This window comes from Ranitomeya imitator, chromosome 1 (genome assembly GCF_032444005.1).
Source record: "Ranitomeya imitator isolate aRanImi1 chromosome 1, aRanImi1.pri, whole genome shotgun sequence".
In the NCBI taxonomy this organism is placed as follows: domain Eukaryota; kingdom Metazoa; phylum Chordata; class Amphibia; order Anura; family Dendrobatidae; genus Ranitomeya; species Ranitomeya imitator.
The window spans coordinates 337,293,794-337,306,662 of record NC_091282.1 but is presented as its reverse complement, the minus strand read 5'-3'; the positions used below and the strand labels follow the sequence as shown (position 1 = coordinate 337,306,662).

Below are 12,869 nucleotides of genomic sequence, written 5' to 3'. Positions count from 1 at the left end.
GACAAACGCAGCTTTTCACAGCCCCATAGGGAATGTGTGAAGCATCAGTAGTGCAGGCACACAGCTGATGCATTCTAAATAGGAACAATTGGATATAAATGCCTCTTTTCCCCAATTGGTGAGGATCCCTGCAGTCAAACCCCAACCGATCTAGAAATTATCAGTAATCCTGTGGAAAGGTTATAAGTTATCATCACTGCACAACCTCTTTAACAAAAAAAGTGATACTATACTGTAACTGGAAATTCAGTTTCTAATGTAAGAACTGTAGAGTTACTGATTTAGACTTGTAACACTCATTGTCCTATTATGTGCCCATTTAATTACAGAGAGATCAGCCCAACACTGAGCAGGTATGCGTGCACAATTCTACTTTCATAGCATGGAAAATACTTAATCCACAGTTCAATCTCTTTGAATACTGCTGTCATTTGTGCTTTCAGCTCCTGCTTTAAAGGTCTGCTCAGAAGCAGGGGGAACCCTTTTAACAGCGCATCTTTTATTGACTTTATCCTATTAGTTTGTTGCAAGAGCAATGTGATGCTAATACTGTTCTTTGCTCCCTTTACTTGCTAATAAATTAATTTCTTTTCTGCCAGTAAGGACTGCTATTGATTGAGAACTTTAGAGGTCATCTGGATAAACTGACTCGGCAACTGCCTGAAATCAAGCTTAAGGAGGTTGTCCACCATTTTATCCTATTGCTTTGAATAGGAGGTGGATGTGCAGTACCCAGCCGCGACCACTATCAGAAGATGGTGCTCCTCTGTGATTGAGTAATTCTGGCCGCAGGGGTGCCGGGTGTCGGACCTTGATCGATCAGACATTGATGACCTATCCTACGGATAGGACATCAATTATAAAGTAGTGGACAACCTCTGCTAAAGTGCCAGTAGTTGTGTAATCCATTGCCATAATTGGATTGTCAGCCTATGGCATGGCGTGTTACACCATTGCTGGATAGAACCACTCTCTTAGATTCTCAGTTTCCACAAAATATGCCATATCCCTATGAGTTTCTTGTGCAATTAATAGATCAGTCTACAGTGATGCCTTTAGTTTTCGGTGAGATGTTAGTGATCATTTGACTTGTACATTGTGAATGGTCTCTGTCCATGAAACGGCCATAGGATACTGACTTGTGGTATACTGTTCTTTTTGTATACCTCTCGACTATGCAAAGAAAATAAACAGCTCATTTATCATATGTGGTGAGTGCCAATCTATATTTTGATGTGTTAGCAGTTGTTTTGGCTGGTAAATTTTCCACAAATGATTGCCAGTACTGTAGCCTAGAAGACTAGCACTATTATTTGTTATGGATGGTTATAGCAAAACCATGAGCTATGATAAAGTGCAGTTCATTGCTTTTAAAATAATGAAGCCAAAAAATTTGTTATGTAAATTTGGTTTATTCGCTTTTTGGTATTTTTGTTTTTTTGCATTCTGTGAGTTCTAATATTTTACAACAAATAACTATATGAGTACCTGTTTTTTGTGGGATGAGTTGCATTTTTTTATCACTTCATTGGGGACTTAAGTAACCATGAGTGTATACTGCTGTCGCTAGGAGGCTGACAGTAGGCAAAAAGAGTTAGCTCCTCCTCAGCAGTATGCACTCACAAACTGGCACAAAGCTCACCAGTTTTAGCTTAGTGTCAGTAGGAGGCAGACCTCAACCTAATTTCAGATCCATTCTTTCTTTTCCCCTGTTGTGTGTTACTAACCTTTTCCCTTTTGTCTTAAAATTCTGTTTTCAGGGTAATGGGGTGTAAAGTCTCACCCTGTTTTCCCAAATAGCGAACGAGAGAACAATGTGGTGCCATCCACATCGTCCACTCTGTGGTCTGCGAGGCAGGACCTTTCCCCCTGAAACTTCAAGTGTGTATTAGGGTGGATCATGGCGTCCGGTCCTTTACCTGTTCCTCAGCCCACTCCTGGGAAAGGTGGTGGGAGGAAGATGGAGGACACTTCTCAGTGGCCCTCCACTCTTCAGGGTCGACGCCATCTTCTGCACTGTCTGGGACCATGACGGTTCGGGAAGGAGGACGCTGATTTTTTTCCAGTGACCCGTCCTCACCTGTGGCTCCTGATTTTGTCCTGGGGATGGAGGAGGAGTCGGGACTTCGTCTAGACAGGTACCTCCTTCTCCACAGTCCCTCTACATGTGGCTGGGAGGCATCAAAAAGAGGAAAAGATCACCGCCCCCCTTCCAGTGCGCGACCTCCGACACGCCGATGTAGGTAGACTAGAAAGTTAATCCCCTGTCTCTTAAAGTCTACTCGCTTAACGACACCCCCCTTGTGAGTGCAAGCCAGTCAGGAATCAAGGGCTCGCGTTCTCCTTTTTTTTCTGTCTAAACATCCTTTCATTATCACGCTGGGTTCGTCCATGGCCCCCGCGAATGCCAGCCAATCAGCGCATGATGTCTCACGCTTTTTTTCCGGCCTATGGGAGCCCGGCTTTCATTTGAAGCAGCGTCTGATTACCGCCACATTTGCGAGCGCCAACCAATCAGCGTGCGCGGTCTCCAGCGCGCATTTTTCTTCCTATGAGATTTCTCCTTTTATCCTCTTCAGCTTGGGCTTTCAGCACACCCTGCTTGAGCCTGCCCATTCTGTCTCCTTCACTCTACCAGGAATTGGTAGGCTCTGTCCAAGTTATTTTTCCCTGTCCATCTAGGCTTAGCCCTCTTCAACATACCCTCTCTGCTCCAAGTAGTCCTCCCGGTCCTACAAATGCAAAGCCCCTGGGAGTCTCACTCCTGTACCTTCCACACCACTATTCACTATGCCTGTGACCTCTGCAAGAAGAAGTGGCCCACAGGTCAGGCCTTGTCCTTCTGCCCATGTGAAAAAACACCGTGAGCACAGCTACTTCGAGTGGTGCTAAAGTTAGGCTCCCAAGCCATACACATAACAAGTATAACTTGGCTCTCAACTTAAGGATGCTTGAACAGAAAGATTTATTTTGCAGTATACACAAAATGTTTCAGTTCATATAGAACCTTCTTCAGTTACGTATACAATTTGTGCATATGCTCAGGGCCGGACTGGCCATCGGGCAGTTCTGGCAAATGCCAGAAGGGCCAATGGCAGTAGTGGGCCGCTCGAGTGTGCCGCTGTCGGCACACTCCCCCCGCTGTCGGCACACTCCCGGGCCGGCCCCGCATTCAACTATACCGGCGTCATAGACGCCGGTACAGTTGAATGCAATGATGGGGAGAGAGCGTCTGCTGTCGCTCCCTCTCCCATCATTCCCCGCTCTGTCTGCCGCTTACAATGCGGGTGCGCGATGACGTCATATCATCGCGCACCTGCTGTGTGACCGGGCGCGGGCAGACTGCAGCTGCTGAGACCGGAGGCTGGAGCAGCACGGGACAAGAGGAAAGGTGAGTAGAGTCAGTGGTTTTTTTTTTTTTATTATTATTACATGGCATGGCTGCATTACATTCTACGGGGGCTGGCTGCATTACATTCTACGGGGGCTGGCTGCATTACATTCTATGGGGACTGGCTACATTACATTCTATGGGGCTGTGCTGCATTACATTCTATGGGGCTGTGCTGCATTACATTCTATGGGGACTGGCTACATTACATTCTATGAGGGCTGGCTGCATTACATTCTATGGGGGCTGGCTGCGTTACATTCTATGGGGCTGTGCTGCATTACATTCTATGGGGACTGGCTGCATTACATTCTGTGGGGGCTGAGCTGTAATGCTGGATACAGCTGTAATTATGTTATATAGTCGTGTTACACTCCCCTCACTTCTTGTAACCTACAAGTGTACAAAGATATTATACAGTCACCATGTGACAAGTGGGCCTGTGTGACTTCAAATGCCAGGGCTGAATTTTAGTCCCAGTCCGGCCCCTGTATGGTTTCTGGATGAAACCGGCAAGCAAGATCTATGAAAAAAAAGGGGAACCGTGGCGTGCGGTAAAGCTATGCTATAGGAGATCCATGGGATAGGCAGGTGTGCCACCAAGACGCGGAGTCTACCGCTAGTCTCTACTCAAACTAGCGGTGGACTCCGCGTCTTGGTAGCATGCCTGCCTATCCCCTGGATCTCCTATAGCATAGCTTTACCGCACGCCACGGTTCCCATTTTTTTTCCATAGGTCTTGCTTGCCAGTTTCATCCAGAAACCATACAGCATATGCACAAATTGTATACGTAACTGAAGAAGGTTCTATATGAACTGAAACGTTTTGTGTATACTGCCAAATAAATCTTTCTGTTCAAGCATCCTTAAGTTGAGTGCTAAGTTATACTTGTTTTTTGTCCTTCTGCCCAGACTTCAGCCTTTCCATCATTTAGGCCCCACAGGAACCCTCTGCGGCCGGGGATGAGAACACATCCCGGAGTGGGCTGTTGCTATTTCACAATTAGTATCTGACCTTACCGAGGTATCCCCGTCCCTGGTACAGACTCTTGAATGTTTACCTAACCTTTCAGCCACCTCCTGTTTCTCCAAATGAATCGCAGGCTTCCATCCGCCACCCTCAGCATGACCGATCAAGGGTAAGGTCCAAGAAACGAGCTCATTCCAGTTCCTCATCTGGTTTCCCTTCCCCCTCCAAATCCTTGTGGATGCCTTCAGCTTCCCACTCGTCCTCCACGAAGAGGACCCCGGGGTCCGATCTCAATTCCCAGTCTGATTCTGACCTTGACACTGACCAATCTTCCAAACTACAGGACATGGTATACAGTCTTATACTCACCATCAATCAGACCCTCAGTATTAAGTACAAAGTGAGTCCACCTCCAGATCACTCCGTCTAATTCTAAAAGCCCATATGCTTTCCCCGGGTCTTTGCCAATCACAAGGAGTTTGAGGGAGTCTTTGGCAAACAGTGGTCAGTGGGAGGACCCGGAAAAGCGCTTCCCAGGCAGAAGGCAGTTAGATATTCGTTATCCTTTCGGTACCGATTTCCTCACAAATGGGCAGAATCTCCGGCTGTGGACCACCCAGTCTTTCGCCTGTCCGCTAAGACGGTCCTATCACTTCCGGATGGTTCTTCCCTCAGACTCCACTGACCGACAGATCGAAGCTCTAGCCAAGTCTGCCTTCGATGCTGCTGTCGCCTCTTTCTATTCTGCATTCGCTACCACCTGGGTAACCAAGTCTGTTTCCACCTGGGCAAAGCTTCTTCGGCAGGGCATTTTATCAACGGTCCCATCTGATGAGTTTGCCGATGTTGCAGATCAGATACCTCACGTGTTACCAACAATATTGTAGTCATACACAGAATTCTCTGGCTCCAAACCTGGAATGCGGACCCTACGTACAAAAAGTCCCTTACCAATCTTCTGGCTATGACCCCCAAAGTATTCACAAAGGTTATGGCGACTGTCTTGGCCATTGTTTGTTCCAGAGGGATTGTAGTCATTTTCTACCTGGAAGACATGCTGATCAAGGACCCTTCCTTCCAAGACTGTTCCCAAAGCCTGCAGGTCACTCTGGAGACTCTTCTCTGTCTAGGCTTGGTAATCAACACAGCTAAATCCTCTCTGATCCCGGCCCAGCGCCTAGTCTTCCTAGGCATGTTGTTTGATACCACCCGCACCAAAGTTCTTCTCCCAGAGAAAAAGATTTTGGCACTCAGACTGGGGATTCAGTCCCTAAGATGCCCATCCCCTCGCTCTCTTGACTCTGCATGAGCATACTAGAAGCTATGATTGCCACTATGGAACGGATTCCTTTCGCATAATTCTATACCTGTTCCCTTCTTCTGGCCCTTCTGTCAGCTTGGGCCCTTCTGTCAGCTTGAGCCCTTCTGTCAGCAGTCCCTGACATCATAGACTCTTTCCTCCTCCATTCAGAACAAAGATCATTCCTTCCTCTCCACTGGCAAGTTGTCACGACAGATGCCTGTCTTCTCAGATGTGGAGCGGTCTTCCTTTATCACACAGTCCAGTGTCGCTAGAACTACCTGGAAGCCTCCTTTCCCATCAGTCTACTGAAAATTAGGGCCATCTACCTTTCTCTTCTTCACTGGCAGGATTTTCTTTCGGAATTCAATCTGACAATGCCACGGCCGTAGCCTACATAAATGACCAGGACAGGAGATGCAGCAAGTCCGTTATGCTAGAAGTCGCACGGATTCTGCTTAGGCCGAATGGAAAGTGCCAGCAATCTCAGCTGTCCACATTCCAGGCATGGACAACTGGGCTGCTGACTTTCTAAGGGTAAGTTCACATTTGCGTATATGTGCGCAGCATATCATCTACATACGCAAACGCATGTTTATGCAGCTTTTTTTATCCGCATTAGCTTACGCATGACAGCAAAAAAAAATGCGTGTGCGTGCTTTTGTATGCGTTTTTTGCCTACGTTTGCGTTGTTTATGCGCATATGTTCAATATTTCCAGGAGGGCGTGTCTCAATGGGCGTGTCTGTCAGTCTGTCTGGACATGCACGGTCCGAAGTACCCAAGCGCATCGAACGCATGCGTATTCAAGGACATGCGTATGCATGCGTTCCCATAGACAGTAATGCGTTTTTTTAATGCACTCATCCGCATGCGCATGCCTGCACATATTTGATGGATTTTTTACTCTTCCAAAAATGCAACATGTTGCGTTCGCCGGACCCCGCCGCACATCAAGAAACAACGCATGCGTACGCAGACGCATGCGAACTGATGTAAATGCAAGTCCCAAGTAAACGCAAGTCCCTGCTTACACCATGTTAAAGATAGACACGCATGACGCATGCAGATCTATGCGGATCAAACGCTGCGCGCACAGACGCAAATGGGAAACCACCCTAAGTAGTCTAGGTTTCTCCACAGGCGAATGGTCCCTCAACGCATCTGTGTTAAAACAGTTCCGCCATGTGTGGGGCACTCCCAGTGCCGATCTGATGGCGTCTTGGATGAATCACAAAGTACGTCAGTTTGTGGCCAGGTCTTGCGACCCCCCTGGCAGTCATTATTATTATTATTTATTGTTATAGCGCCATTTATTCCATGGCGCTTTACATGTGTGGAGGGGTATACATAATAAAAACAAGTACATTAATCTTAAACAATACAAGTCATAACTGGTACAGGAGGAGTGAAGACCCTGCCCACGAAGGCTCACAATCTACAAGGGATGGGTGATAATACAGTAGGTAAGGATAGAGCTGGTAATGCAGCGGTTTGGTCGATCGGTGGTTACTGCAGGTTGTAGGCTTGTCGGAAGAGGTGGGTCTTCAGGTTCTTTTTGAAGTTTCGATGGTAGGCGAGAGACTGATGTGTTGTGGTAGAGGGTTCCAGAGTAGGGGTGATTCGCGCGAGAAATCTTGTATACGATTGTGGGAAGAGGAGATAAGAGGGGAGTAGAGAAGGAGATCTTGTGAAGATCGGAGGTTGCGTGTAGGAAAGTACCAGGAGACGAGGTCACAGATGTATGGAGGAGACAGGTTGTGGATGGCTTTGTATGTCATGGTTAGGGTTTTGTAGTGGAGTCTCTGGGCAATGGGGAGCCAGTGAAGGGATTGACAGAGGGGAGTGGCCGGGGAATAGCGGGGGGACAGGTGGATTAGAATAGATTGGAGGGGTGCGAGAGTGTTAGAGGGGAGGCCACAGAGCAGGAGGTTGCAGTAGTCAAGGCGAGAGATGATGAGGGCATGGGCTAGGGTTTTTGCAGATTCTTGGTTGAGGAATGTACGGATTCGTGAAATATTTTAGAGTTGAAGTCGGCAGGAAGTGGAAAGGGCTTGGATATGTGATTTGAAGGAGAGATCAGTGTCAAGGATTACACCGAGGCAGCGAGCAGTCATTTGCAATGCCTTAGTAATTCCATGGTCTCCGTTTCAACTTCCATACCTTTTTTCCACCATTTTCCCTGATCCCCCAGACTCGTCAAGAAGATCAAGGCTTAAGGCGCTCCAGTCATTCTAATTACCTCAGACTGGCCCAGAATATTCTGGTACGTAGAGTTAGTCAACCTACGATACGATACGATACACTTTATTGATCCCGTGGGAAATTATAGTATCACAGCAGCACAACTTAAATCATAAAAATCATAAAAGAATTACATAGTTGACATGACAGTGGAGTTGACAGAAGAACATTATACTTTATACATTAGAATAGGACATTCACAACGAGTGAACTGAAATGTAGAGAAATAAGTAGACATTCACCTTGGTGGTTTAACCCTAATGTTATTGTTGTACATTCCCATGGCAGTTGGCACAAACGATTTCCTATATTTTTCCTTCTTACACCTCAAAAGTATTAGCCGGTTACTGAAGGTTCTCTTCTGTCTCATGAATAGCTCATATAGTGGATGTGCATTATTGTTCATAATTGCCATACACTTTTTCAGAGTTCTTTTCTCCACTACCTCCCCAAAAGAGTCCAGATTACAGCCCACAGCAGAACTTGCCTTCTTAATAATCTTATTCAGCTTATTAGCATCAGAGGCCCGCACACTACTACCCCAGCATGTGATTGCAAAAAAGATGGCACTTGCCACTACAGATTGGTAGAACATTACTAACATTTTGCTACACACATTAACCCCTTCCCGACCTTTGACGCATACGCTGCGTCATGAAAGTCGGTGCCATTCCGACCCATGACGCAGCATATGCGTCATGGAAAGATCGCGTCCCTGCAGACCGGGTGAAAGGGTTAACTCCCATTTCACCCGATCTGCAGGGACAGGGGGAGTGGTAGTTTAGCCCAGGGGGGGTGGCTTCACCCCCTCGTGGCTACGATCGCTCTGATTGGCTGTTGAAAGTGAAACTGCCAATCAGCGATTTGTAATATTTCACCTAAAAAACTGGTGAAATATTACAATCCAGCCATGGCCGATGCTGCAATATCATCGGCCATGGCTGGAAACACTTATGTGCACCCACCCCACCCCACCGATCGCCCCCCCAGCCCCCCGATCTGTGGTCCGCTCCCCTCCGTCCTGTGCTCCGCTCCCCCGTCCTCCTGTCCGCTTCCCCCGTGCACCAATCACACCCCCCGCGCTCCAATCAAACCCCCCCGCACTCCGATCCCCCCCCCCCCGCACACAGCGACCCCCCCCCCCCCCGTGCTCCGATCCACCCCCCCCCCCCCCGCACAGCGATCCCTCACCCCGTGCTCCAATCCTCCCCCGTGCTCCAATCCTCCCTCCCGTGTTCCGATCCACCCCCCCATGCTCCGATCCACCCCCCCGTGCTCCGACGCCCCCCCCCCCCCCCCGTGCCCTGATCTCCCCCCCCTTATACTTACCTGGCCGCCCGAGGTCCGTCCGTCTTCTTTCCTGGGCGCCGCCATCTTCCAAAATGGCGGGCGCATGTGCAGTGCGCCCGCCGAATCTGCCGGCCGGCAGATTCGTTCCAGAGTGAATTTTGATCACTGAGATATAACCTATCTCAGTGATCAAAATAAAAAAAATAGTAAATGACCCCCCCCTTTGTCACCCCCATAGATAGGGACAATAAAAAAAATAAAGAATTTTTTTTTTTCACTAAGGTTGGGGTAAGAACTAGGGTTAGGGGTAGGGGTAGGGTTAGGGTTAGGGGTAGGGTTAGGAGTAGGGTTAGGGGTAGGGTTGGGGCTAGGGTTAGGGGTAGGGTTACGGGTAGGGTTAGGGCTAGGGTTAGGGTTTCGGTATGTGCACACGTATTCTGGTCCTATGCGGATTTTTCCGCAGCGGATTTGAAAAATCCACAGTGCTAAACCGCTGCCGATTTATCGTGGATTTACCGCGGTTTTTCTGCGCATTTCACTGCGGTTTTACAACTGCGATTTTCTATTGGAGCAGTTGTAAAACCGCTGCGTAATCCGCAGAAAGAAGTGACATGCTGCGGAATGTAAACCGCTGCGTTTCCGTGCAGTTTTTCCGCAGCATGTGTACAGCGATTTTTGGTTCCCATAGGTCTACATTGAACTGTAAACTCATGGGAAACTGCTGCGGATCCGCAGCGTTTTCCCCAGCATGTGCACATACCTTTAGAATTAGGCTATATGCACACGGTGCGGATTGGCCGCTGCGGATCCGCAGCAGTGTTCCATCAGGTTTACAGTACCATGTAAACATATGGAAAACCAAATCCGCTGTGCCCATGGTGCAGAAAATACCGTTCGGGAACGCTGCGTTGTACTTTCCGCAGCATGCCAATTCTTTGTGCGGATTCCGCAGCGTTTTACACCTGTTCCTCAATAGGAATCCACAGGTGAAATCCGCACAAAAAACACTGGAAATCCACGGTAAATCCACAGGTAAAACGCAGTGCCTTTTACCCGCAGATTTTTCAAAAATGATGCTGAAAAATCTCATACGAATCCGCAACGTTGGCACATAGCTTTAGGGTTGGGTTGGAATTAGGGTTGTGGTTAGGGTTAGGGGTGTGTTAGGGTTAGGGTTGTGGTTAGGGGTGTGTTGGGGTTAGGGTTGTGATTAGGGTTACGGCTACAGTTGGGATAAGGGTTAGGGGTGTGTTGGAGGTAGAATTGAGGGGTTTCCACTGTTTAGGCACTTCAGGGGGTCTCCAAACGCAACATGGCGCCACCATTGATTCCAGCCAATCTTGTATTCATAAATTCAAATGGTGCTCCCTCACTTCCGAACCCCGACGTGTGCCCAAACAGTGGTTTACCCCCACACATGGGGCATCAGCGTACTCAGGAGAAACTGGACAACAACTTTTGTGGTCCAATTTCTCCTGTAACCCTTGGGAAAATAAAAAATTCTGGGCTAAAAAATTATTTTTGAGGAAAGAAAACGTATTTATTATTTTCACGGCTCTGCGTTATAAACTTCTGTAAAGCACTTGGGGGTTGAAAGTGCTCACCACACATCTAGATAAGTTCCTTTGGGGGTCTAGTTTCCAAAATGGGGTCACTTGTGGGGGGTTTCTACTGTTTAGGCACATCAGGGGCTCTGCAAACGCAACGTGATGCCCACAGAGCATTCCATCAAAGTCTGCATTTCAAAACGTCACTACTTCACTTCCGAGCCCCAGCATGTGCCTAAACAGTGGTTTACCCCCACATATGGGGTATCAGCGTACTCAGGAGAAACTGGACAACAACTTTTGGGGTCAAATTTCTCCTGTTACCCTTGGGAAAATAAAAAATTGCGGGCTAAAATTCATTTTTGAGAAAATAATTTTTTTTTTTTATTTTCATGGCTCTGCGTTATAAACTTCTGTGAAGCACTTGAGGGTTCAAAGTGCTCACTACACATCTAGATTAGTTCCTTTGGGGGTCTAGTTTCCAAAATGGGGTAATTTGTGGGGGATCTCCAATGTTTAGGCACACAGGGGCTCTCCAAACGCGACATGGTGTCCGCTAATGATTGGAGATAATTTTCCATTTAAAAAGCCAAATGGCGTGCCTTCCCTTCTGAGCCCTGCCGTGCGCCCAAACAGTGGTTTACCCCCACATATGGGGTATCTGCATACTCAGGACAAACTGGACAACAACATTTGTGGTCCAATTTCTCCTATTACCATTGGCAAAATAGGAAATTCCAGGCTAAAAAATCATTTTTGAGAAAAGAAAAATTATTTTTTATTTTCATGGCTCTGCATTATAAACTTCTGTGAAGCACCTGGGGGTTTAAAGTGCTCAGTATGCATCTAGATAAGTTCCTTGGGGGGTCTAGTTTCCAAAATGGGGTCACTTGTGGGGGAGCTCCATTGCATAGGCACACAGGGGCTCTCCAAATGCGACATGGTGTCCGCTAACAATTGGAGCTAATTTTCCATTCAAAAAGTTAAAAGGCGCGCCTTCCCTTCCGAGCCCTGCCGTGTGCCCAAACAGTGGTTTACCCCCACATATGAGGTATCGGCGTACTCGGGAGAAATTGCTCAACAAATTTTAGGATCCATTTTATCCTATTGCCCATGTGAAAATGAAAAAATTGAGGCGAAAATAAATTTTTTGTGAAAAAAAAGTACTTTTTCATTTTTACGGATCAATTTGTGAAGCACCTGAGGGTTTAAAGTGCTCACTAGGCATCTAGATAAGTTCCTTGGGGGGTCCAGTTTCCAAAATGGGGTCACTTGTGGGGGAGCTCCAATGTTTAAGCACACAGGGTCTCTCCAAACGCGACATGGTGTCTGCTAACGATGGAGATAATTTTTCATTCAAAAAGTCAAATGGCGCTCCTTCCCTTCCAAGCCCTGCCGTGCGCCCAAACAGTGGTTTACCCCCACATATGAGGTATCAGCGTACTCAGGACAAATTGGACAACAACTTACGTGGTTCAGTTTCTCCTTTTACCATTGGGAAAATAAAAAAATTGTTGCTGAAAAATCATTTTTGTGACTAAAAAGTTAAATGTTCATTTTTTCCTTCCATGTTGCTTCTGCTGCTGTGAAGCACCTGAAGGGTTAATAAACTTCTTGAATGTGGTTTTGTGCACCTTGAGGGGTGCAGTTTTTAGAATGGTGTCACTTTTGGGTATTTTCAGCCATATAGGCCTTCAAACTGACTTCAAATGTGAGGTGGTCCCTAAAAAAATGGTTTTGTAAATTTCGTTGTAAAAATGAGAAATCGCTGGTCAAATTTTAACCCTTATAACTTCCTAGCAAAAAAAAATTTTGTTTCCAAAATTGTGCTGATGTAAAGTAGACGTGTGGGAAATGTTATTTATTAACTATTTTGTGTCACATAACTCTCTGGTTTAACAGAATAAAAATTCAAAATGTGAAAATTGCGAAATTTTCAAAATTTTCGCCAAATTTCCGTTTTTATCACAAATAAACACAGAATTTATTGACCTAAATTTACCACTAACATGAAGCCCAATATGTCACGAAAAAACAATCTCAGAACCGCTAGGATCCATTGAAGCGTTCCTGAGTTATTACCTCATGAAGGGACACTGGTCAGAATTGCAAAAAACGGCAAGGTCTT

At 46.7% G+C, this 12,869-nt stretch overlaps 1 protein-coding gene across 3 annotated transcripts in view; it reads left to right on the top strand.

The window, feature by feature from the left end:
• The window catches only part of ACACB (acetyl-CoA carboxylase beta), a 295,391-nt gene that overhangs the window by 192,824 nt on the left and 89,698 nt on the right, over nt 1-12,869 (top strand). For 2 of the 3 annotated variants that reach the window (XM_069759501.1, XM_069759510.1), the window contains exon 29: nt 330-353. The exons of the other annotated variant lie outside the window; for it this stretch is intronic. In XM_069759501.1, coding sequence (XP_069615602.1) covers nt 330-353 — 24 coding nt within the window. The remainder of the gene's footprint in view (nt 1-329; nt 354-12,869) is intronic. 3 annotated transcript variants of the gene reach the window in all.